Below are 27,063 nucleotides of genomic sequence, written 5' to 3'. Positions count from 1 at the left end.
GACGGGCTTAAAAGAGGATTCCCTCCGCAGAGGCAGGGAAACTCTGGGCCCCGAGGTCGCCTCCACTGGGATAGCCTCCACAGGCTTTGCCAGTGCCGCAACGACTCCCTCAATCGAGGCCTTGGCCGGGATCAAGGCCTTCCCCACCTTGGGCACGCTTGAGGCCTTCACCTTAGGGGGGAGGGTCACCGCCTCGCTCCCCTTCGGCCTGATCCTTCGAGATCGACCGTGGCCTCTCCAGAAGCTTAGCTGGGTTCACAGATGTTCTCTTCCCCGAGCCAGAGCGTTGGCTCGCGGTTGATGGCGTCGGTAATGGTGCGCCCTGCCTGGCAGCCGAGGAGCCCGACAGTTCGGCGCTCCCGGTGCCCGCGGACTCGCAGTGCTTTGCCTTCTGTTGGGACCCCGTCGCCGGGCGCCCTCAGAGGACTTAGAAGACCACTCCGACTTCTTCTCACCTGCTGGGCTCTTGCCTTCCTGCCAGTTGGAGACGGGTCCGACGATCTCTCATAGTCCGATCCGACCTGTTCATGCAAAATGCACAGTCCTTCTCCACGTGCGTTTTGTCTTCATGGAGCCAGTAAAGGCATTTCGAATGCTCGTCCTCCTTGAACACATTTTGTAGGTTGCATCCAGGGCAGATCCTGAACAGTTTGCTGAGAGACGAGCTTCCCTTCTCCTGGGCCATGTTCTTCTCGTCCGCGAGGTAGGCCTCAAACTTCTGGAATCCTCCAAGAAGCGTAACTCGATGAAAACTTTACCCTTGAGGGGCGTAGATAAATCCGAAACGGGTCCCTGTTGATCGGAAGTAGAAACGGTGGAGCTTGAGGCTCGATTAAATCGAAAAATGAGATAAATCTTTGAAAAAGCACAAAACGCAGAAAAAGCTCGAGAGCTATAGCACGAGGACTCCCAACACTTGAACGTGCGGTAAAAATCTGAGGATGGCTGCCAGGGGCGGGGTTTAGGGAGAGGGCAGTCATTGGCTGGGGGCAGTATGACCCAGAGACCAGTGATTGGTTACTAATAAGAAAGACAGATCGGAAACGAAACTGTTACTGATTTTTTCTTTACCGAGGATTCCCAGCCTGACAACGGGGAATATTCATGAGCATGTGAATCCATGCCAGACCCCATGCTGGAGAACAGTTTTTGTTCATAGGACACTGTAGTTTAGCTTTCAAATTTGCAAAGTATATATGGAGGAGTCATTTGATTTACTGAGATGATAACAGGACACAATCAATTTGCTCGTTCTTACCCATCGTCTCCTATGGCCAACTCTTTTGAACAAAGGGAACTTGGCCCCCACGTTCGGCCTTTCTTCTTCATAAATCGCTGCTCTTCTTTCTCAACATCAACCTTTGGCTGAACAGCACTGCTTTGACCCCATGTTTTGTTGCTCTCCCCTGGTGTCACTACAGGAACAAATGAGATTCAAGATACACCGTTCATCAAATAATGTATACTGTGCAAGTCAAGAGTTAACGATCAATGTAAATCAGTCAGGAGCACAAAAACTTGATCTTCAGCACCCTGGTTTACCAGAACCACTCAATGCCATAATAGCATTATATCTCAAAATGTTTTAAAAGTCTATAGTAATTCACTTTATTCAATTGGTATCAGCAGTAAGCCATCTACTGTATAAATAAACTTGATACGACAGATCAATGGCATGCAAAATAACTTCCCCTAGCTACATCTTGATGGAAGGGCTAAGTGGCTTTATGAGCTCTGTATGGCCAAAGTTCATGAAATCACTGTATGACGTTTGAAAACTTTGAGATACACTTTTTGGGGACTACATTCATGTGTAACAAATGTGCAAAACAATCCACAGTAATTTCATATACTCTGTCAATCTGTAACACTTCTTCCTACCCTCGCTGTTCATGATGAACAGGCAAAATTAAAGCATTTATTGTGACAAGAGAAAGGGCTGAAATAGTAAGAGGCAAAACATCAATGATTTGCAAGTACAAGTAATTACTGCAGCTGGGTGACGGCTAAGAATACTGGAAAAAGGTAGATAAATGCAGAGATGGCAAAGTCTCAAACTGTGAATAAGCTACCTAATTGGGAGGATAGTGGAGGGTAGGCGTGTGAGACTGAGCAGGGATGAGGATAGATGTGCGAAGGATCAACAGCGAAAATGCCAAAACATGGAGCTAATAGTTTTGTTCAGTGTGTCCCATCGTTCACTTTGGAGGTATTGTACACTGCGTGGGGTGGACTGGGTATACATTTTCTCACTCCCCTTACTTCTCATTCTATCCCAGTCCCCAGAATCATCTTATGGGAAAAGCAATTACGCTAAACTCCAGAGGGGAGTTATTTGCATAGAACGTTGAAGAGTTTATTTTGATGCTATCTCGCATACTGTCTTGTGGCAGAGTGCAGGTGTGCGGATAGCCCATTCTGCGAATACAGTTTTGTCAAAGTAAATTACGTGTGGTAATTTACTTTGCTGAAATTACCTCAAGACAGTAAAGAAAGGTGTGTATGTGTTAAGGGGTAAAGTGGTTAGGGCAGACTCACCCATTTAAAAAATAACAAAGACAAAGCCACAAGGTAATATGGATGCAATTTCTGCTTAGTAAATAACTAAGAGGTAATTTACTCTGACGAAAACCACGTAGAACCACACTCTGGCTTGGAATGGCGCCCAAAGGGGCAGTGAGAGGGTGAGCGTGATGTGTGGATCCTTGCTTGCCCCAAGAACAATGTTTGTTATTAAAAGGAAATAACATTTTTTTCGTGGCACCTACTGGTGAGTGCATTGCCATACCAAATCCAAGCCGCATTTACTACTCTCATAATGCTGAAATTCCAATAAAAAAGATGCATTTTCCTAAAAGAAATTATAATTAGCTGACCTGCATAAGCAATATTCTTAATTTTTTTGATAATCAGGCCTTTAACAAGGTGTAAGGTGGAATGGTGATTGCTCTATAGTTTTATTAGTCAAGAACATAAAGAGAAAACCTTACTTTCCCTGCCTCAACTAAAGTTCTAATGGGTCTGTGAGGATATCCTTGAAAACTAAAAAGTCCACCGTCATGTGTCAACATTCTAATTCTGTCCCTTACACTTATAACTAAACTAGACGGTTGCATCAATATTCTTGGTCCAGGAGAATGATTCCCTTCTCCTGCACTGGGTAGCAGGGTTCTAAAGTTACTCACCAGGGGGAATGACTCACTTCCCCTGGTTTTAGTACTTCACAAACAAAAAAAGATTCTGTTCCTTGAATACTTTGAAACAAAGTTCAATATTTCTTTACTCCAGGAGGAATTACTCCCTTCCATACGATTTCTGGTTTGTTCCTCATGGAAATCAACTTGGCGTCTTCCGTCTCATCAACTTCCTCTCTCCTCCTGCCACTCCTCCCTCTGCCACCCCTCTGATCCCTTCAACACCACCGATGGGCATACCACATTCCTGTACCCCTCCTCGGAATACCTTCAAAGGTGGCAATCAGCTCCATTTAGCTACACTCAACACCCCTCTGACACCTGCCACCTCCTGGAAGACTTCGACGTCCTCGCTTTCACCGAGACGTGGTTCACGGCCAGCTCTTTCACTTCTATTGACACACTCCTCCTGTAGAGTTACAAGATCCTCTCTAAGCCCAGGCCTAACCGGTCAGGGGGCGGAGTGGCCCTGATCTTCCCCAAATGGGTCCCTGTTACTACCATACTCACTCAGTCCAACTACTCTTCCTTCAAATGACTTGTCTGCAGGTTTGGTATCTCTCCAATCCTCTCGCTGACTCTTGCCGCGATCTTCAGGACACCTGGTCTGATCTCCCCCTTGCTCCAAGAATGGTCTGACCTCACCTCTACTCTCTTGGCCTCCATATGCAAGCTTCACTTCCTCTAAGACTTCAACTTTCACCTCGACTCCCCTGATGCTGTCCCTGGAAAGCAGCCTCTGTGACTCTCTTTCCCTCACCATTCTGCCCTCTGGACCGACACACACCTTGGATGCTCTCATCTCAGCAGATATCCCCATCTCCAACTCTCTCACTAAACCTCTCTCCTGGTCTGATCATGCTCTCCTGTCCTTGCACCTGGATCTCTTGGGTCCCCTGGCTAAGCTTCTGCGTGCATTGCCAACCTCCTTCTCTGTCATTCGACTGATGAAGCGAGTGTCAGTTGCTGCTTTTGACACCACTTTCATTCCCCCTCCCACTCCGGCCACTGACTCACACTGACACAGCTCTTACTAACCTTCACCTCTCCATCTCCAACACTCTGGACATCCTTGCCCCTGTCATGAGGATCCACTTGAAGCCTGCCTACAAGTGCAATACCTGGAATGATTAGGACATCGCCTCGCTGAAACTCAAGTGCAGAGCTGCTTAGCGGAAGTGGCAGACTTTGAGCACATCCATTGACAGACTGACCGGCCGCCTGCTCCAAAGGCAATACAGACTCTCCATCCGCTCGAAGAAGGCGGCATATATCCAAGTCTGCATCTTGGGGGCCACTAACACAGCTGACCTGTTAAAATTCTGCAAGGAACTCGCTAATTCTACTGCAGTCTCCACTTCTCCTCTGCCATCCCTGACACTCTGCACTGCACTGGCCTCTCACTTCATAACCAAAACTCAGGACATCCTGTCCTCACTCTCCTCTACAGCACTCCCTTCTCCCTCACCCGCTCTCAGGTCTCCCTTGGCCCCCTCTTCCTTCCTACTCTCCTCATTCTCGTCCATAACACCTGATGAGGTATCTAGACAAGTCCTCTCTATGGAAGTCTCTTCCAAACAGGGGCTCCCCTGCTCCTCCAGATCAAGGACAACATTGCCTCCCTTGCTCCAGCATGGGCGATGTATGCAATAATTTCTTTGCCACTGGCTCCTTCCCGTTACTCCTCAAGCACTCCGTTGTGCACCCTATCCCCAAAAAGCCTTCTGCCGACCCTTCCTGCCCAGCTAACTACTGCCCTATCTCCATTACCCCCAGTGGCGTTGGGTGGGGGGGCCTGCGAGCCATGCCGAGCACCCCTCTACCCCCAGCTTGGCAACAAAATAACAGGTCACCGGCCAAATTACCATGCTTGTGCAATACACACGAATATGCTGCTGCAGGGGTATGCCACACACTGCACTAGGAGAAAGATATATATGTGTTTTAATGCATTGTGCAGCACACTGAGATTAATTGGCTAAAAAGCCAGAGTATGTGCAATTGTTTTGAAGCGTAACACCAATCCAAAAATCCAATACATGCAAGTCACCAACAATGCACAGGGAAATTAATGCTTTAATTAATTGAATGCTTTGCTATGAAAAATGCCATTCCACATTTAAAACATGTCCAACTGTCTGCACAATGTAGACCAGTCTAGGCACGTAATAACTTATTACAGTAAGGCAGGACAGGCCACATTTAGACATACCTAGACTGGTTGCACCAAAATGCCAGTCGAAGCAATAACACCTATGGTTGTTTTATCACAGATGCTCAGAAAAATATACAATGTAACTGTAAGAGACTGCTAGACTGGCAGCACCCAAATGCCAGGCTAGCCAAGTCATTACACTTAGCAGGACTGCTTTATCAGAGAGGCCCAGTTAAAATAAATCAAGCCAAACTAAGAAATGATTAGACTGGCTGAACCAAAATGCTTCTCTAGCACTTATACCACATATCATGCCTGCTAAGCCTGGAAATGGATGACCATTACGATTTATTGCACAGTCCCTGCTCCACCCCAGCCACCACATAGCCCCTTCTCCCTCAAACCCCTTGCCCCAACCGCCAAAATCAGCTACTTGGCCCAGAATTACCTTCACCTCTCTCTTCCTTGTCCCAGTGCTTACATATGATGCACCTTGCCTCATAGGTAAGTACTGGACAGGGAAAAGTGGGACTAGGAGTAATGAAGATTACAGGTAACTATGCTAGGATTACCTCCATGTCCCGCTACCTCATCCCAGTACTTGTGTATGAGGCAAAGCACCTCATACACAAGTACTGGGACGAGGAAGAACATGGGCAGGAGTAATGAAGATTACCAATAAGTAATGACAGCATTAAACACAAGCAGTGGTGCAACACCATTGAGCCGACTGAGCTTCAGCCCTCTCTCCGCACTCCCCCTCCCCCCCCCCACCTAAATCCCTGAAAAATTGGGCTATGCTGACTACCTGGCAGACCTACAGAGCCGTTGCCGGACAAAACAGGATGCAGATGTTAAATGGCACCTGGGTTTCGCTGTTAACAAAGTCCTGGCAATTACTAACATAAAGCATTTCACTGTTAGTACCTGCATTCAAATGCATAATTTTCTAGGCAATTGAAATTGTGTTGTGGGTTTAGTACTTGCACGCCAGGGGAGTGATTGAAAGGGTAGAGAGGGGACAGGAGACTGCTCAGTCTCACAGAAGTCCATAAGTGGGTGCTTTCAGACTTAAAGGAGAGAGTTAACTGCTTGTAACATTGAATGTGAACTAGAATAGTATCATTTGAATGTGTAAAAAGTTAGATGCCCACACACAAGTAAGTATGCTCCTCCCCCACCGACCATGAAGTTATCGCCTCTCCCAACATTTGAAGGGTTAGCCTCCACTGACATTTAGGTTTTGTTGCTCCCCTGAACACAAACACACAGCCAGCCACCCATACATTACGCAGTCACTCATTCATGCACATTACGTGGTTGAGGAAACGATGCCTTCAGCTCCCTGCAGCAGCAAAGGACGCTTGTGGAGTGGAGGGGAGCCCTATTACATCACAAAGAAATGCTTTCGTTCTAAAGTCACTCTCAATTCATAAAGAAATGATTTCTGTTAAAGTACCGAACCGTAACGGAAATCATTTCTTTATGAAGGCAGCCGTGACTACAAAAGGAAACTATTTATTTTTGAAGTCATGGGCTCCCCCACCCTATGACATGGAAGCCTCCCTGAGACTTCCATGTCATGGGGTGGGGGAAGCCCTCGGAATTCAAAAAGAAATTGTTTATTTTTGTAGTCACCCTGCCCTCATAAAGAAATTATTTCTGTTACGCTGCAACCAAAATAAGGTCTTTATGAAGGCGGACTGACTTAAAAAAGAAACAATATTTTGTTTTAAAAAAAAATATAAATTGTCTTTTAAATGTTTTAAGTCCAAGGGGGGCCCCCTCCCAGGACATGTGGTTGGGGGGGAGGGGAGGGGAAGTCTGCACAGCTGGGGATGCGGCTGCCCCTGCCATGCCATAGATTACCCCCTTCCTGGGCCAACTCTTGGAGAAGCTTGTCATCTCCCAGCTTGTCCAACACACTGAATCTGTCGATTGTCTCCACAACCACCAGTCTGGCTTCAGAGCAGCCAAAGACATGGAAACTGCACTCCTGAAAACATGTGAAGACTTGCTCAAATCTCGATTCAAACTCTTCTTCTGTTCTCATCCTTTTTTACCTTTCCTCTGCCTTTGTGTAGTGTTGTACTTATCTATTTGCACTGGGTGCACACAGTGCTGCTGATGGTAGAACACAGCTATGTCATATGGAATGTGATGGGACCTGAAGGTTCCAAGAACTACAGTTGGGAACACAGGATGGGAGAACCTTACTGGAAGGATGTCATCTGTTTAGCTCCCTGCCCCTTTCTATATAACTAGCCCTGTAACTCTGTAACTTATAAATAAACGTACTCCTTTTATATATACTGGTCTCCTGTGCTTTACCTGAATCCAGATGTCTTCTTACCATCCCCGATACTACAAATGGCGACGAGGATGGGATGAACAGGTGTTTTCTGGCTCCAGCTAAACTCATATACTTGGCCTGTTCATCCCAAGATGAAAGGACCCACTGGAGAATAATCTGATACTCCTAGCATCATAAAAATGCTTTTGGCAGAGGTCCATGATGAGCCCACCAGTGCACAGCCCATCGCCAGTTTCCAGTGAGATGACTTCATATCATCAGCCCACATAGGTATAAATCATATTTTACATTTATATGGCAGGCAGCCTCCTGAGGAGTATCCTGAATTTTCTACAAACTGAGGTATTGTGTGGCAGGTGATGTGGCGTTGCGGCAGAGTTTAAATTAAGAACCAGATTGCTTTTACAAGCTGCTGAGTTACAGGGCTAGTGATGCAGCGTTTCGCCTAATATAGAATCAGTGCTGCCTGGGAGCGTTTAATAGCAGCGTTGTAATACTACAAGATGCCACTACACAATTTTTTTCCTTCAATTATTATGGCACTGGATGGGTGTTGTTCACTCTGCGCTGCACGTGATCCAAATACTGTTGCTACGATATCTGAATCCAAGTATATAATATTAACTAAGCATGTATCTGTACTGCCATTCAACAGTCATGCGGAAGGTATTATTGTATCATGGGTTTTCTGAGAGAAGCGCGGTTTCAATGCGTGTGTCAGGTATTTCCCATGTCAATACAGTGTTCCGCCGTTGACCGTTATCCAATTTCGTCACGGAGCTCTGCGAGGCTCCGTGGGTGCAGATAAAATGATGACGTACGTGAGTGGCTGGGCGTATTGGCGGATCATCGAACGTTGGATTGTTCGCAGTTCTTTTCGTAATTGCGGCTGCACGTCATTTTCATTCCCTTGATTTGTGAATGAAGAAAAACATTAGAGGAATGGCACTATTAACGTGGCCGACGTGTTGACTTATGCGGAAGGTCAGCGTTCATAATGCAAGTTCCTGACGCAAGGATAAAGCGTATTGGCTGCAGGAAACTTCAAGGGAACATACTGTTCCCCGACGCAGAGCATTTTCTCTTGTTTTACTTAGACATGCGGGGATGTCAAGGACAATTTATTGTGCATCGGCGAGGAACACATTTAGTTTATGCAGTGCCGTGTTTACCTGGATGGAACGTGGGGGCACTAGTTTGACTGCAAGGAGCCCCAGTTAAATGATCTATCTCGTGTGTCTTCCATGTGTGGTATTTCACTGATGCCATTTCCCGCATCGAAATTACAGATGAAGAATGCAGACATGGAATAAGTCATATCTTTGAAGTAATTGGCGGGTTAATGCTGCACGGTAATGTTTCCATTCAGTAATGACACGGACATTGAAGGTACTGTTTTCTTCATTTTAAACACAGCAACCTGCAAATGATAATGCTACATCTGTAGCTCTAGCAATGTTTTCTGCATGTGTCTCCATTAACCATTCAACGTGCAATTCATGGACATGTTGCATTTTGCGGAATTTTAATGCACGTTTATTTCTGTTGGATTTTATTATTATGATGGTTAAACAATTGCTAATACTGTCATGACGTATTGTTATGAAGTGGATCGCATATTGGTAAGTGCTAATATTTTAAAGGTGATGCACTTACTATATGAGGATGAGTGGGTGTATTTATGCATAACACTATATCACACCAACAACCTAACCAACAAACAACACAAAGAAAAATGTTTTTTTTCCTGCGTGTAGTGTTTAACAATATTACAAGATTTTCAGGTCTTCAAATGCTGCATTTCATATATATTTGCAATGCATATTGATTTTAAATGTGTTATCAATCCAAAGGGGAAATATGTTCATTAATGATATATTATCCATGATGTGGATTGTAATTAAGTATAATTGAAGTGGCACAGCATCGTTCTGATGCCATGTTATAGTATAATATTTTGGCACAGCATCGTTCTGATGTCATGTAATACATGAGTGAAAATAATGAGTGATTTTCATGTTAAATGAGAGAGCCCTATGGTTAAATGTGACACAGATGTTGCGTGGTATGTATACAATTTTTTGGGCATATTACTTGTGGCATGCATATGAATATTTTACCGGTTTAGATTCCTTGGCCTAACATGTTTTTTAAACCTTGGATGCTTTCATTTTTTTGGCTGCATTCAAAACAATTTTGTTTTAAAAGATCTTTTGCACTTGGACTCAGATCTGATCAGTCTCGGTCGCGGTGTATTCTCTTCTCGCGCTGTTCTTTTCCAGCTGCGTTGTTTTAATGTGATCTTTGTTTTGTGAGTTTTCTTTTCTGCATTTCCCACTTTTCATTGTTTCTTATGGCAGGGTGTGTATGTGAATATGTGATGGCGCAAACCAATGGTGTTTCGGAGAGGAATGGTGGTGTATGTAGTTATGCAGTTATGGTTGTGAGGCAAATGTAATGTTGATAAGGATAAAATATAAGAGGTTCATATGAATGTTAGATAGTTCCTTATGGTTGCGTGAGTACGCGTTTGTGCTGGGTGTGGCAGACCCTTGTCTCCAAGTGGCAGATGGAGTGGGAGGAGATACGCTCTGATGGTTGAGAGTGTGGCAAGGAACGTATGTGCTCGCAAGTGGCAGTTATGAGGCCCGGGAGTGGCAGTCCCGGGCAGGTGGTGATTTGTGTATTTGATTGTTTTGATTGTTAGTTACGTGAATGTGGATACCCTTTCTTGGTTGTGAATGTTGTAATGGTTTTACGGATTTGCAGGAGTGTGTAATTTTGAGAGCCTCTTTTAATGCTTGGTTTGTGATACTTTGTTTGGTGTTCAATTGAAGAGAGGGAGATGTGTAGTGTTGTACTTATCTATTTGCACTGGGTGCACACAGTGCTGCTGATGGTAGAACACAGCTATGTCATATGTTATGTGATGGGACCTGAAGGTTCCAAGAACTACAGTTGGGAACACAGGATGGGAGAACCTTACTGAAAGGATGTCATCTGTTTAGCTCCCTGCCCCTTTCTATATAACTAGCCCTGTAACTCTGTAACTTATAAATAAACTTACTCCTTTTATATATACTGGTCTCCTGTGCTTTAACTGAATCCAGATGTCTTCTTACCATCCCCGATACTACAGATATGATCAATCATGACACCCTTATTAAATCGGCTCTGTGATACCCTTGGCATCACAGACCTGGCACTGGACTGGTTGACCTTTCTCTCGGATCGACCATCCCAGGTTCAACTGGGCCCTTTTCTCTCCTCCATCACAATATCCACCTGCTGCATCCCTCAGGGCTCTATCCTCGCAATGGCTCTTCAAAATCTACCTTTCCCCTCTAGCCCATTTGATCTCTGCTTTCTCGCCTCACTTCAGTGTTATGCAAACGACACAGCTCACTTTCAAGCTTCCATCTACTGCCTTCTCTTCTTTCTCTCTCATTCCTGTCTGTCTGACTGCCATTCAGGCATGGTGTGCTGCTAGCGATCTCTGCCTTAATGCCAGTAGGGCTGAGATCCTTCTCATTGGGGTTGCTGCTCCCTCCTTCCGTCCCACTCTCTGGCTGCCCTCCATGGCTCCCGTCACCTCACCTCACCCTCTAGTAAGGCAAAAAACCTTGGTGTCATCTTCGGCTCCTCTCTCTCCTCACATCACGGACCTACCTAAGAAAACCCACTTTCAGCTGCACAATCCTCAGAGGCATTATCCCTTTCCTCACCTTCCCCCACAAACACAATGCCGCCAGAGCTCTGGTCCTCTTTAGGCTGGATTACTGCAACATCCTCTTCCTCAATCTGCCTAAATCCTCCTTTTGTCCCCTTCAACTAATCGACAATAGGACTGCAAGACTTATCCTTGGCCTGAAGCCCAAGGACCACATCTCTCCAGTCCTAAAATCTCTCCACTGGCTCCCGGTTGCTCCTGGTTGCTGCAAAGATCAAGTTCAAGACCCTCTGCATCATCCACAAGGCCTTCTGGGGCCTGGGACCCAGCTACATCCAACTCCCCCTCTCTAAATATCTCCCTGCTAGAGCCTTTCGTCCTCTAGCTCCAACTCTCTGCAGATCAGACTTTTTCCAAGCAAGTAGGGGGGGGGTAGGTCTCTCTCTTTCGCAGGAGCCTCCCTCTGGAATGGCCTCCCTGCCCCTCTAAGACTTGAGCCAGATCGCCTTAAGTTCCAGAAGCTTCTCAAGACCCTCCTTTTCGCTTCTTCCTTCTCTCTCCCACTACCCTGCTAACGTCCCCCTCTTCTGCATTTGACTGGCTGCCTGGTTCTTTCCGATTCATACAGGGACCAGGCCCTACTCCCTGAGAACTTTGGTCTCCCCTGAACCCCCCTTTCCACTAACCTGCACTTGCCCTACCAGGCTCCCTACCCCCTGCACTAGCCTGGCTGGGCCTGCACCCCTATTGAGCCCATCCAGCCCCATCCTCGCACTTAGCATTTGAACCTTCACTCCCCTGGCACTTGTCCACCTGGCGTCCCCTTAGCACTCGCCTTGCCCAGGGGCCCTCCTCCCCCACCCCAGCACTTGCACGCTCTTCAATCCTACCTGCACTTCCTTTACTGCCATAGCACATTCTTCCCTGACCCGCACCTCCCCCACCATCCGAACTCCCCTGCACTTCTTGGTACTGCATTTGTATGGTCCGAATGACAAGACCTAGTAGGACCATTTGTTATTCTTGATCCCTGTTCCACCGCCCTCTTTTGTCTTGTTGCGCCTTGAAACACCTTTTGCTGTACAGGCCCATTATAAATACCCAATAAATAAAATAAAATAAAATAAATAAAACTACCAGGAGAATTACTCCCTTCTCCCCGCTTTCCTTGGCTTTGCTCTCAAAGTTCCTAACACGAGGGGGAATGACTGCCAGCCCTGGCCTTTCTTAGGCTTTCTTGCACAGTTCAGAACACCAGGGGGAATGTCTACCTTCCCCTGGCCTCTCTCACACACTTGGATTTACAATTTAATTTACACTTTGAGGCCCCGTCTCCAGACTTGGGCAGACTTGATTCACTCTCCAAGTACTGCCAGAAGGAAGATGACTCGAATTACCCTCTTCATGTGGGTGCGGCCCCCAGACCGGGGCCCCAGACCTGTAGTCTTCTACTGTTGCGATCTGGCAGACCTGGTTCACTCTCCTGACAGGTAATGCCATGAAGATGGCTTGTATTACTCTTTTCTCGTGGGTGCAGGTCCTAGACCCTTATTTCTCAGTTTGGCTCTTCAGGCAGACTTGGAATACTCGCCTGCCAAGTACTGCCATGAGTAAGGTAAGTGAGAACTCCTTCTTGTATTCCCTTTTTTAGATTGGGCTACATGCTACCATCCCAGTTCGCAAAACCCTTCGGGCATCCCCTCTTTCTCGTCTCCACTCAAGGTTTTTTGTCCTGTCACTGTTACTTATATAGGGTATTGGGTTACTGTCTCCCGAGTCCCAAGATCCTCTTGCGGCCCCACCAGCCAGCCCGTATATCCCTGTACCTTTTCAGGATCTTGTTGGCGGGCTACGGTCTGCTCTGGGGTTTTGGTTCACCTTGTTTGCTTTGACATCTGGTTCTCTGTCTTCGGCAGCTCTGCTGCTTCAGGCGCGGTTCCCTTCTTGTGTATGCCTCGCACCACGCGGTCTCCGCTTTGCTGCCAGTCATTCTGCTGCTTCGCCCGCCTTCGACTAGGTGCTTTGTTGTTGGACCTTCTAACATCCTTAGCGTCCGGGTCTACTGCTGCTTTCCGTTCCCGCGCTGACTTGCCACACTGCTCTCGGCTCCTCCTGGGACAGCTGAACTTCTGGTTGCTCCTCGGAGGGCTCAACAATATTGTTCTTTCCTTTTTTTTTTTAAATCAATTTTTATTAAGTTTCGTACATTTATTACGACATTACATAGCATGTGTAAGCATGGATTAACAAAAAAACAATCTTAACACCCCACCTCCCCCTCCCCCCCGTCCCTCCCTACCACCCCCCTACAGTTCAAGTTCTCATTAGTTGCTTGTTGCTTGTTTGACAGGCTTTTCGAAAACAGAAGTGTCGTTACACAGTGCACTTGGCGCGCCGAAGTCATGGGTCCAACTGGGAGAAGTTCACGATCAGGTCGGTGGGCAATGGTCCAGTGCCCCTGGGGGAAGGCCCCCGGCCCAGGCACAAAGCATTAAACTGATCGGCCATATTTGTCAAAAAATGGGAGCCAGATTTCCTCGATATTGGACTTGGACTCATCGAGTAGGTGTGTGAGAAACTCCATGTCATAAATGGCTCGCACCTTGGTCACCCACGCTTTTTCCCCCGGCATTTCAGGGTGTTTCCATTTTTGTGCCAGGCAGCATCTGGGTGCCACCAACATGACCTGGAGCATATGGTCCCGAGTGCCCTCCTGACCATCCCCAGTGTCGATTCCGAAGAGGAGGAGCCAAGGGAAGGAGGACCGCTCAACCCCGTCCACCCCTTTGATCCAGGCCAGTACCCTTTCCCAATAATTTTGGACCACTGGGCATCCCCACCACATGTGGATGTAATCCCCTCTCTGAGTCCTACATTTCCAGCAGTGTGGGTCGTATCCTGGCTTCATCTTAGCAATCCTCTGCGGGGGGTAGTGCCATCGGTGTAGTATCTTGAGGGCTTGATGGCGATATTGGAGGGAGGCCCTGGATCGATTGGCCCGCCTGCACATCTCCGTCCATCTTTCATCATCAATCTCCTCTCCTAGGTCCCTACCCCATTGTGTGCGTGCCAGTGGAGGATCCCTGGGGGCAGAGAACAGGAAGAGCTTGTAAAGGCGAGATATTATCCCCTTAGAGCCCCTCGCAGATAGGAGAAGCTTTTCAAAATCCGTGAGATCCCTCCTGAGGGTGTCGCCCCAAGATGGCTCAGTGAGGACACCCTTAAGCTGGAGGTAGCGAAAGGGGGACAGGGTACCTATTCCCAGGGCCTCCTCAAGGTCATTTAAGGGCAGGAAAGAACCCCCCCAACCAAAGATGGCCAGTCCTGCTAAGGCCTGCCTCAAACCATGTCTGGTACGCCGCTGGCTCTGCTATTTTGGCCAAGAAAGGAGGGGCCCAAATGCAATTTAGCAGGGAGGGCCACGTTGTGAGCCACCGATAGTAACCTCCCTCCCTCCACAGGGACCACAGCACCTTCAAGATTGGATGATTCAGGACGCTTCTGGGGATCTTCTTCCTTGGGACCCAAAGTCATTCCTCTATTGTGACAGGGGCAAGGGGCCTATTGTCCATGGCAACCCATTGTTTTTTCGTATCTGGGGAGAAGTGATCGACCAAAACCCTCAACTGGGATGCTCTGTCATATGTCTCCAGGTCGGGATAACCCACCCCCCCATCCTCCTTAGCCCTAGTCAACACCTCGTAGGAGATCCTATGCTTTTTACCCGACCAGAGGAAGTTGAGAAGGACTCGCTTCGTTTCCGTAAAGAAGGTCTTAGGGATCAGCACCAGGAGCATTTGGAAGAGAAATAAAAACTTTGGGAGGAGAACCATTTTTATGAGGTTGAGGCGTGCCATCCAGGAGAGACCTGATCCCGCCCACCTCTCTACATCTCTTCTGATTGCGGACCAGAGGGGGGGGGGGGGGAGTTGGCCGTGTACAGCTCCTCAAGATCACGCATGATCTGTACTCTCAAATACCGGAATCCCTCTTCACTCCGTCTAAAGGGGAGCCCTTTCACAAAGGCCATCTCCGGATCCGACAGATTCCCACCTATAAACGCTACTGATTTATCCAGGTTGACTTTATACCCCGATAGCTCTCCACAGAGCGAGAGGCCCTGTAGTAATCGGGGGACTGTTTGGGACGGTCTGGTGACAGAGTAGCGCGTCATCCGCGAAGAGGCAGATTTTGCATTGCATGTCTCCCATCTGTACTCCCCTAATGGCCACATCATTGCGGACCGAGATTGCCCATGGTTCCATTACTAATGCATAAATTAGCGGGGACAGGGGGCATCCCTGCCTTGTGCCACATTCGAGGGGGAACTCTCTCGATTCTGTCCCGTTTGCCACCACTCTAGCCGAGGGGGAAGAGTAAAGCGTGGCCATCCACCCCAGCCACCTTGGGCCCATCCCCAGAGATGTGAAAACCTCCCCCATAAAAGCCCAGCTGACCCTGTCGAAGGCTTTCTCCGCATCGAGAGCCAATAGGAGTGCGCCCTCGTCTCGGACCCCCACTGTGCCAAGTATATGAAGTGTCTTCCGTAAGTTGTCGGAGCCCTGCCTGTTGAGGACGAATCCCGCCTGGTCAGGGTGTATCAGGCGTGGAAGGCAGTTCTCAAGTCTGGAGGCCAAGATTCTGGTAAAAATCTTGGCATCTAAGTTAAGGAGCGAGATGCTATTTTCTCCCAGCCCCCGTGAATCCTACCTTCCCCATCGCTAAGATGGGCAAGCCCCCTTTCCACCCTACAACGCCAGGACCTTTGTGCCAAAAGAGTCCCCACCCTGTCTCCCCGTTCATAGTATCTTTGCTTGGTGTACCGCATTTTCTTAATAACCTCCCCTATGAGAACCGTGTGGAGCTCTTGTCTTTTGCCCTGCATCTCCTCCAGGAGTGCATCTCGGTCTACCCCAGGAACACCCAGTCTGGCCCGCAGGACCCCCAACTCCGCACATAGCTTGCCCTCAATCAGGCCCCTTTCCCGTTTACGCCTCGAGCCCTCAGGTATGAGGAGACCCCTAAAAGTGGCTTTTCCGGCTTCCCATACCATGGACATGTCGGTCTCACCATTGTCGTTCGTCTCAAAACAAGCCAACATTTCTTGCTTCATAAAATCCCGAAATACGGGGGTCCCTAAGAAGCGTGTCGTTGCACCGCCAACGGGAAGATCTTGGGGCGACGGCCAGTGACCAGTTAGCTACGAGTAATTCATGGTCCGACCACGTTATGGCCTCCACCTTCGGCTGTTGAACCACCCCGTTCCCCTCTTCGGAAATTAGCAGGAGGTCAATTCTAGTGTAGCTACAGTGTGGGGGAGAGAAGAAGTTGTAACCGCCCTGGCCCGGATATGCTTTGCGCCAGACGTCCACCCAATAATGGTCCCTCAAGAGGGTCTGCAGGGCCAGATTATCCTTGGAAATCCCCTTGGCAGACCACCAGTCCAGACGAGGGTCAGCTACCAGGTTAAAGTCCCTGCCAAGTATCATGGCCCCTTCTGCCCATTCGTCCATGACATTAAAGATCCGAGTGAGGAACTGCACTTGACCTCACAGAACCCCTTGACACCTAAGAATCGACCCCCAAAACCGCTCTTGGTTTCTACCCCCGTGAGATGGAGCGCCCTCCCCAGGAGAATACCCACCCCTTCCTTCTTGGAGCTCGCATGTGAGGCCCAGTAGTTGCAACCAATATCCTTCCCCTTAATTCTGGATTCTCTTCCCCGTTTGTAATGCGTTTCTTGTGGGAAGAGGACTGTTAGATGTTGTTTGCGGAACATATTGCTCGTAAGGGACCTCTTATTTTGGGAGTTAAGGCCCTTGACGTTCAGCGTGCCTATCCTCCCCTCAATCATTATCGTCTTTTAGGTTGTGCACCTTGAACCCCTCATAACATCTGCATTTCAGAGCCCGCTGCCAAGCAAGTTTCTGTGATTTGAACTGGTTTTCCCCCCCTTCCTCCCTGTCTCTCTCGCTGGTCATTCCACACCCAAGCCCCCAGGCCCTAGCCCCCCCCTGCCCCCTCCCCCCACCCCCCTTTCCCTTGCAATGTAAGGCGTTCGTCCACGCCCCCCAACAAGTGTCGGGGTTGGTCAACGAACCACCAAGGACTCTAACCCCAGCCCCAGGATTTTCTTGTGTTAGGGAATCCCAATTCTTAAAGTCAATATAAGTCGACCCCACCAAATCCTCGGTGCAAATGTCCGAGGTGGAATTCTGGAACTGTGAGCCCCCGCTTCAGCCTGTAAACTTCGAACTCAGACTTCGTGCGTGGGTCAACACAACAAAATAGTTAACATTTAACAAACTTCCGCCCGCCCTCCAACCCGGCGGGCCACTTGCCGCGCCAACGTGGCGCCCAGCCGTGGCACCTTCGGGCCCCAGGTCCCCTTACTGCCAGAGCCTGGAATTGATGATCATCGTAGGATTTCCTCAACCTCCGGAAGGGCGATGCTGTTATGGCTTTGGATGGTCCTCGGAGGTCGTTGATGGGTGTCTGGTTTTTCAAAATTTCCGGGCCCCCTTGACCTTAGATTTGCCGCTGAGCTTTTCCGATCTGTCGGGGCCCCTCGGGGGGGTCCCGGGCTCTTCCATCTTGGCCACCCGAGTGGCCCGCCTGGTCGCCAACCAGGTCGTCCGTGGCCCTTTGAATGTCTTCCTCAGACACCAAGTGGTGTTTCACCCCCAGCCATTCAAATTTCAGATAGAAGGGGTGGCCCCAGCGGTATCTGACCCCTTTTCCCTGAAGCCATCTTGTGAGGTTCCCACACTTCCTTCTCATTGACAGGGTGAGGGCTGATAGGTCCTGAAAGATGGACACCCTGGAGTCGCCGTATTGAATATTGCCAAGGTTCCTCGCTTTCTCCAGAATTTTAGCTTTGTCCTTGTTATAGTGTAGCCGGGCCAGGACCGAACGCGGGCCTCTGCCCCCTCCGCCTGCTCGATGGACCCTGTCGAACTTGATCGCACCTTCGGCATCCGCCCCCAAGACAATCCTTACGATGTCATGTACTTTGCCCTCGAGGCCTTGTGTGGTTTCACTCTCGGCCTCCACTAAACCAAAAATACACAGGTTATTCCTTCTCTCCCCGTTTTCCATATCGTCCACCTTGAGCCGGAGTTCTTCTTCGCATCTTTCCATGTCTTGGAATCTGGTTTCCATTTGGGTCTCAAGGAGAGTTGTGGAGAGCCGATTGTTTTCGACTCCCTCCATTTGGTCCTCCAAGGTGGTGACTTTAGTCGTGAGGTCAGCCAATTTGGCACCCATGTCAGTCCTTATCCCGCGGATCTCCTCCAGAATCATCTGGATATTGTTCTGGATGGCACCCAAGTCTGGGGGTGGGATGGAGGGGCCCCCGGTGGCCATGACGCCCTCGCTGGCCACAAATTGGTATTTCAACAGGTTTTCTTTCCAGCTCAGGGGAGGTTTGTTTTGGTCACCTGTTGTTGGCGGTCACCGCTTGGTCATCGGCCGTGTCTGGGTCCGTTAGGGCACGGGGTGGAGGGAGAGCGCGTTTTCCGTGGTCGTCGGTGACTCAGTACGTGCCAGGCTTATCTGGATCTGTTAGTTCCCCCTGTGGTGGTGGTCTCCGGGTTTCTCGGCTAGGGGGCTCTGGAATTGCATTGGTTGGGGCTATCTGAAGGCCAAGCGAGGATAGTGTCCCCTCTGGCGCCCCATTCAATCAAAGTACCCTTCAAATGGGCCTCCCTTAAGGGGTCGAGTCCCCCGAGGAGGATATGGGGGCACTGGGCGGGGGTCCTCAACTTCAGCGCGTGGCTTCCTGTGGTCCCCCAGGCCTCGCTGTAGTGGGGGGGGCCCTCAAAGAAGTCACAAGTGCCCCTGGATGCCCTCCTCCAGTGACAGCGGAGGAGGGGTGTGTATTGGGGGGGCACTCCCGCATCGGTCCCCCAGCTCCCGGACCCCACGGGTCGCGGGGGACTCACTGTGTGGCGATGGCCTCATGGTGGCCTGCAGGTCTGTTCAATGTGGGGAGGGGGCGGGCACCCAATTTCCAGGGCCCCGTCACTGCTCTTTTCAAGTGGCTCCGAGGTGTCCGCGTCGGCGGTCCTGGGATTCCTCCAGGTTGCTGCCTGCTGCGATCGGTGGTGAGGGGGAGGTCGGGGGGCGCGCTCCCGCATCGGCCCCCCGGCGATGTTGCTGCCCTGTGGGCAGCTGGCCCTCTCTGTCTCAGGCCTCGGCGGCTCTGCCACTGGAGTCACGGGATGGGCGGAGGGGTCGGACCCCCCCTGTGCCGGGCCGCGTCGGCAGCGCCTCGCCAGACCCACGCCAAGTATCGAGGGCCGGGGCGGGAAGCCCCGACGCACCGCGGGTGCACAGCCTCGGGTTCTCCCCCGTGGGCGCCGCCTCCTCCTCGCCCGTGGCTTTCTCACTCCGACAATGGCCGCGTGTGCGCGGCTGCTGCGGCCTCCCTCAGTGTGTCGTGCCGGGCCGTGGGGGAGGGGCCGCGGGAACTTTCCAATCTGTAGAACTCGGCTCAGGGGTGTCAGATCGGCACCGGAGTTGGGTGTAGCGGGGGGCCACAAGTTCCCACAGCGTATGGTGGGGGTCGCGTAGCTCGTGGGACCCTCGTTCCGTGCTAAAGCCGTTGTTCACCCGGAGCTGGGTACGGAGCTCGAAGCTCAGGCGACCATCCTGCCTGCGCCCCCTGGTGGCCTCCCCGTTCTTTCCTTTTTGTTGGTAATGAGCACTGATGACTAGACTGCTCATCTAAGTTATTGTTGGTGCTCTTCATTGTTCCACACCTCCTCCTCATCGGTTCTATGTAATTTTACTGAAATCAATTTCAGAGATGTTTAATGAAACAATTACAACGAAAAAACATCAAAAATGTGTTTTGCTTTTATTTGCCCCCATAATCCCTCTGATTCCCTATGCTTTTATCCCCCACCCCAAACCCATCCCCACCGTTTTGACCCCTTACCCCCACCCCAAACCCATCCCCACCGTTTTGACCCCTTACCCCATATGGAATTTTTTTAAACAATATTTTTTCATTATAATTGTTTCGGTATAAAATAATTCTATGAAATCTTGTCGTTAAAATCACTGGATACCCTCCTCATCAACTCAGTACCTGTATAATAGTTCTCCCTTAGGTAATCCCTACTCTACCTCGTCTCAGTAGTTGTTAAATCCTCAGATTTACAGAGACACATGGAAGGGTAGGGAAATGGGTTAGGGTCTACAGCATAGGGAGGTGTGTTGAGTGAAGGTTGATATAGCACGTTCTCCCTAAATGGTCGTCCTTGTCCCCAGAGGGGTAGTCTTTCCCCACAAGATCCTCCAGCTGTGTACCACCCCCAGGGGGACTATCGGGTTGCAGTGTCACCGTCCTGGCCTCATGAGCAGGGGCTCCTACTCTGGGAGATTTGCAACATATAAGGATTTGTCACAAAGGGCATCTGCTGCCATAACTGGCTGGTACAGCCTTTGTTGGCATCTCTGAATATGTAATGAATAGCAATGTATGGATTCTGCTTTAATTCATTGTCAGAGCTTCTTCCTTGGCTTGCTTCCTATGGGGAATTTCTTACTCTATCACCTGCAAAGATTCTTCTTTCAGTTTCCGAACACAGATTGTAGATATCCCTTCTCTGAGATTTGCTCCTTAAACCTCCTCTCCTCCCATTTCCAGGATTCTCTCCTTAGTTCTTTTACCTCCTTTTCCTTCACTTATCCCCTCACAGGTATTGCTCCTTTCCACAGCAACCCTGAGCGTTTTCCATTGTTCCTGTTCTTTTCTCTTGGTCCCCCTTTCCTGTGTTGCTTCTCTTTCTCCTTACTCTGGGGCTCTTAAGGGCTTACTTCACTTCTCACCATTTTGGTATGGTCTCTTAGACCCCGCTTCTCACTCTTCTGTGAGTCTATTCTTCCATTCTTAGGAGAACCCCTTTTGATACTTTTCTTGGATAGTTCATCCCCCAGGGTAGTTATTCTTTTTCCTTCTCTAGGAAGTTCTACTCTTCTCGCCAATTCAGAATTGTCTTTCCTTTTCCCTGCTCAGGAGTTCTACCTTTGTTTCCGAGGAAATCTCTTCTTTTCTAAATTCTCTAGGATTCGCTTTCCTTTTCTCTGCTCTAGGGTTATTGTTTTGTTTCCACTGTGTCCCCTTTTTGAGGTTTGTATGATCCTATACTTCTGTGCAGGGACGAAATTTCGGGGTATCCAGGGGTCTCCCTTGAAACCCCTGGAAAAAAAGAAAAAAACATTTTTTCTTAATGCAAACTCCTGTGGCCAGCACCATCCGGTTCTTTGCTTCTGGGGTGGCTGACTTTCTTGTTCAGGCCTCTTAACGATATTAACAATACATATGGCGATCCATTTTTGTATGAAATGTATATCACATTATAGTGATATCGTAACCATATTTTCCGTAGTGTACTTAGGAACAATGCTATGTGATGCCACTTCCTGTTTTGCCAAGGGGTGAAAGGTCAGATTCCATCGCTTCCCGTCATATCACTTAGGGGTGGGGTCAAATGACATCACTTCCTGTGATCTCGCCAGAGGTCAAGGGTCACGTGATGTCAATTCGGCTACCCCTGGCATTTTGGTGAAATGACATCCCTGCTTCTGTGGTAAAAATGCAAGCTCAGTGCAGTAAATAGGCACAAAATTACCAACTGAAGGAGTAGCCTGCAGACATGGGAGGAGGTTTCATTAATAGCCGCTCAATTATATTCTGTGCACTAGGCTGGAGAATGCCCTAAATTATTGTGTTTCAAGGCAAGTAACATATAGGCAATGGAAGCTACAGGTACGTACGAATACATGGCTTAACATTAGCCAGAGGCACTGTAAACAGGCCTCAGAGCATGCTTTTGATTAGAAACAAATTCACATTTTACTAACGTGCTCAGTAGCCGCAGAAGCTGACAGCACAATGCAAATTACACGTTCCGAAGATCATATGGTAAGAAATTAATAGCTCTTGATACTTTCAAGGTCAGGGAGCTAAGCTTGTGGGTAGAAAGGCAGTGGGCACACAATCGTTTTATAATTCGGCAAATACATTTATAAAACTGGTCTACTGGTAGTTTTGAGGTGTCTGATGGTGGTTGCAAATTGCCCCTTGGCACATATGAGCCTGAGAAGAGGTTCAAAGAGTTCTTAAGATGCAACATTAAAATGGTAATTTTGTCAGTGGTTCAAGGCTGCTCCAGTGTCATGATCAACTATATTCTCATGAGAAATGGATTGAGATGACCAGCGGCAGATGAATAAAGATCCGCTGGTCATCTCAAATGCCTCAATGTATTGGCACTATTGATGTGGGAATTGTGGTTTGGACCGTGATGTCACAGAGGGGGTCGAGAGTGATTGATTGATTGATTTGTTTATTTATAGAGCGCTTTACACCAAGGCGCTGTACAATGGAACAACTCATACAGTGAACAACAATAAACAAACATTGTGGACAAAATTACATAATGAATCATTCGACAGCAAAACAGTGCAAAAAGCAATTAACTGGTGGGGAGGGGAATTGGAGAGGAAGTAGGATTGGTGTGGGGGAACAGAGAAGGATAGAACAAATGAAGAATAGAGAGGTGGGAGAATGAAAAGGGAGTGGGGATTGAGGAGTTAGAAGAGGGAGAGAGGGGGGGTGAAGAGAGAATAAGGAGGTTATCAAGGAGGAGAAGGGATTTAAGGGACGTGCGAAATGAGGGAAGGGTCGTGGAAGAGCGGATTGAGAGAGGGAGTGAGTTCCAGTGAAGAGGAGCAAGGAGTTGGAAGGAGCGGAACCGTGAAGCACAAGGGGAAGGACGTGCAGTGAGGAGGAAAGGGTCAGCAGAACGAAGAGAGCGTGAGGGGGAGTAAAAGGTGATAAGGAGGAGCAAGACCATATAAGGATTTAAAAACAAGGCAAAGAAAGCAGAATTTTAACTGTAAGTGGAAAGGTAACCAACGAAGATGAGAGAACGAGGAGGAGATGGAATCACGGGAGGTAAGGAGACAAAGAGTACGAACAGCAGTGGTAAATGGATTTAAGGGGGGTAAGCTGGGATGCAGGAAGACCAAAAAATAAAGGGGAGCAGTAGAATAGTCTGGAAAAGATGAGAGGAGATAAGGAGTTTGGTCGCATGGAATGTGAGGGAGGGACGGATTTTGCGAATGTTGTGTAAGTGGTAACGGCAGGAGCGAGAGGTAAGTGAAATGTGTTGTGAGAAGGAGAGAGTGGAGTCAAATATAACGCCCAGATTACGAGCATGGGAGGAGATAGGGAGGTTGGAAAGTGGATGAATGGGGGAGGAGAGGGAGGAGGAAGTGAGTTAGAAGGGAAGAAAAGGACTTCCGTCTTATCAGTGTTGAGAGAGGAAGCGGGAGGACATCCAGTTCTTGATAGCTGTGAGATAGGAGGAGAGTTTGAGATGGAGGTCAGGTGTGAAGGAGGAGAAAGAGAGAAAGAGTTGTGTATCATCAGCGTAAAAATGATGGGAGATGTCAAAGGAGGAGATAACAGGGGCAATGAGTGAGGTATAAAGAGAGAAGAGGAAAGGACCAAGTACAGAGCCTTGTGGAACACCGTATATTAGAGGGAAGGAAGAAGAGGTCTGACCTCCCCATGAGACGGTAAAGGAACGAGAATAGAGGTAATAAGATAGCCAATTCAGAACAGGGCCCTTGAAACCAAAGGAGGAAAGAGTGTGTAGGAGGAGTGGGTGATCCACAGGGTCAAAAGCAGCAGAGAGATCAAGGAGAATAAGGATGGATGATTGCTTGGCATGCCGAGCAGAGAGGAGAGAGTGGAGGATAGAAGTGAGAGCGGTTTCAGTGGAATGTTTAGGTCGGAAGCCAGATTGAAAGGGAGGAAGGAGAGAGGAGGAGGAGACAAAAGTAGAGAGTTGAGAATAAGCGAGACGCTCAAGGAGTTTAGAAAGGAAAGGTAGAAGGGAGATAGGAAAGGTAGAAGGGAGATAGGTCTGTAGTTAGAGGTGAGGAGTGGATCAGCAGAGGGTTTTTTTAGGATAGGAATAATTGTTGCGTGTTTGAAGGCTGAGGGAAATGTAGAAGAGGAGAGGCAGGAGTTAAAGAAAGTGGTAAGGTATGGGATAAGAAGAGGGTAGATTTTGGGGAAGAGAAAGGAGGGGAGAGGGTCAGAGGGAGCGGATGTGGGGTGAGCTTTGGACAGGAGGGAGGAGACCTCCAACATAGAGACGGGTGAGAATACAGACATAATGGAAGAGGGAGGAGAGGGGGGAGGAGAAGAGAGGGAGTTAATTTTTTGGCGGAGTGAGATGATTTTGGAGGAAAAGAAGTTAGCAAAATCAGAGGGAGAAAGCGTGGAGTTGGATGAAGGATTGGGAGTAGGAGGAGTGAGAAGACGGGTAAGAGTTTGAAAGATTCGCCGAGGATGAGATGCTTGAGACTGGAGGAGGTTAGAGTAGTAAGAGGACTTGGTGGTTGCAAGACAGAAGTTGTAAAGAGCGTGATAAGAAAAGAGGTTCGATTAGAGAGCGAGGGAGTTTTGAGCCAGTCTCTCTCTAACCGCCTGAGAAGGCGTCGCATAGAGCGGAGATGGGGGGTAAGCCAAGGTTGAGAAGGCTTGCGTGTGGGGCGAAAGAGAGAAAGGGGGTAAAGTTGGTCAAGGGTAGAGGAGATAGAGGATGAAAGGGAAGAGAGAGCATCATTTGCAGAGAGTAATGAAAAGTCATGGTGAGATGGGAGAGAAGAAGAGCAGGTGTCTAAGAAGAGGGTAGCGTCAAAGTCCCGGAGGTCACGACGCAAGTAGATTGGGGGAGAAGGATTAGTGGTAGTAGGTCTAGAAAGAGGAGAAAGGGAGAAAGAGTAGAGCATGATCTGAGAGATAAACAGGGAGAGAGGAGACAGGGGAGGAGTCGTCGGAGGAGTCGAAGAAGGAAAAGATGAGATCAATAGTGGAGCCAGAGGAGTGAGTAGAGGGCGAAGGGAGGAGGGAGAGGAGGTAGGAATCAAGGATGGAGAGGAGAAGATTGTGGGGGAGAAGGCAGATGGATGTTAAAGTCGCCAAGTACCACTAAAGGAGAGGTAGGTGGGGAAATAAGTGAGAGGAGGTGATCCAGATCATCCAGGAAAGAGGAGAGAGGACCAGGGGGTCGATAGATTATCAGGAAGGAAATAGAGTAGGGAGAAGAGAAGGACTTGTAGAGGAATTCAAAAGTAGAGAAAGAGGTGAGACTTGGAGAAGAAGAGGAGGAAATTAATTTCGGGTGGAATAAGAGACCTACACCGCCACCTCGTCCAAAGGCACGAGGGGTATGGATCAAAGAGGAAGACGAGGTCGTTAAGGAAGCAGGGACAGAGGTGTTTTGAGGTGTAATCCATGTCTCAGTTAGGCAGAGGAAATGAAGATTGAGGCGAAAGAAAAGATCAAGGGTAGCAGCGGTCTTGTTACAGATGGATCTGGCATTCCAGAGAGCAGTGTTTATGAGGGCAGATTGGTTGGCAGTGGGGGGGTAAAGAAGGTTAGGGCGATGAAAAAAGGAAGGAGGATGGGTAGGAGAGTGTGGGGGGAAAATAGTTGAGCGGACTAGGCATCAGGAGGAGCTAGTAGAGTAGGAGGGAGAGGAGGAGATGGAATGGGTGGGAGAGAGTGGGGTGAGAAGAAGATAAGGGGGATCGCATACCAAGGGCTTAGGTACAGATAGGTAGGTAGGAGCAGAATAGTAGTAACGGGAATGTGGAGGGTATAGATCAGAAAGGATGAGGATAGGAGGAGTCCAAGTTGGAGGCCCAACTGGAGTCAAAAGAGTCGGAGGTTCAGGAACTCAAAACTGTGGAAAGAGGGGACGAGAGGTGCTAGAGACAGGATGATGTAGTTGCACCAAGTTATCCTGACAAAGGGAGCCAGAATGATCCAAAAAGTCAGATGGTGCAGGAAGTCGATAGTGTAGATGGAGGGAACAAGTGGTGCTTGATGTATGACAAAGTAGGAGTCCAAAGTTAAATCCGCACTGCCGAAGGTGGTGACAGGGTAGAACTGAAAAGGTGTGGGAACAAACAATGGGGAGGGGGGAGAAGAAGCATATAACTCAAAGTCAGAGTCAGGCAAGCCAGGAACTGTGGGAGGAGAGTTGGAACACAGCCAGTGGAGCGACAATTAAACAAGTGGAACTAGTATAGCGCAGCGTCCCCCGATGGCAAAAATATGGATCAGCCGGGAACCATCATAGTGCAGACAGAGTTCCGAGGTTGAGCGAAGTACAGGGGCCCAGGAAGCAGTGAAGCAAAACCGTCAGGAAAGTGCGCCGGAGGTGGGGACTCAAGCCCTGTGGGAAGAAGAAGGGGCTCGGAGAGCTGAGTGAAGGTAGCTGTGTGGAGGGAGCTGCAGGATTCAGCGAAGTGAGTCCACCAGGAATGCACTCCAGACCGAATGGAATGATGAGAGTTCAGAGAATGGTGTAGAGGCAGCCATATGGGGGAGGCCCCAGGCCGCTGCGACTTAGATCAAGAGTACGGAGAGCTGTGAGGCGGCTGCAGCATGGAGGGAGCCTCAGGAAACAATGAAAGAAGGAGTGGACTCCGAAGGCCACGGGGTGCTCGACGGTCGGATGACTCCAAAAGGGGGACCGGAGCTAGCTCAGTAGACAGCGGTAGCCGTACCTGTTGTTGTGCTCTATTTAATGACAGTGGGCTCCGGCAACCGATGAGGGTTCTGGCACCTGACCTATGCAGGATCCAAGGAAGAGGCAACCGCTGCCCTGGGTGACTGGAAGGCAGGAGGGCTCCG

General features: G+C 48.9%; 1 protein-coding gene across 1 annotated transcript in view; it reads right to left on the bottom strand.

Annotated features, from left to right (window-relative positions):
- MAP3K9 (mitogen-activated protein kinase kinase kinase 9) overlaps window positions 1-27,063 on the bottom strand; it is a 623,616-nt gene that overhangs the window by 191,297 nt on the left and 405,256 nt on the right. The window contains exon 8 of the mRNA XM_069638859.1: window positions 1,259-1,415. Coding sequence (XP_069494960.1) covers window positions 1,259-1,415 — 157 coding nt within the window. The remainder of the gene's footprint in view (window positions 1-1,258; window positions 1,416-27,063) is intronic.

The sequence above is a fragment of the Ambystoma mexicanum genome, chromosome 14 (assembly GCF_040938575.1).
Source record: "Ambystoma mexicanum isolate Mex_15411 chromosome 14, UKY_AmexF1_1, whole genome shotgun sequence".
Lineage (NCBI taxonomy): Eukaryota > Metazoa > Chordata > Amphibia > Caudata > Ambystomatidae > Ambystoma > Ambystoma mexicanum.
This window is presented reverse-complemented; position numbering and strand designations above follow the sequence as displayed.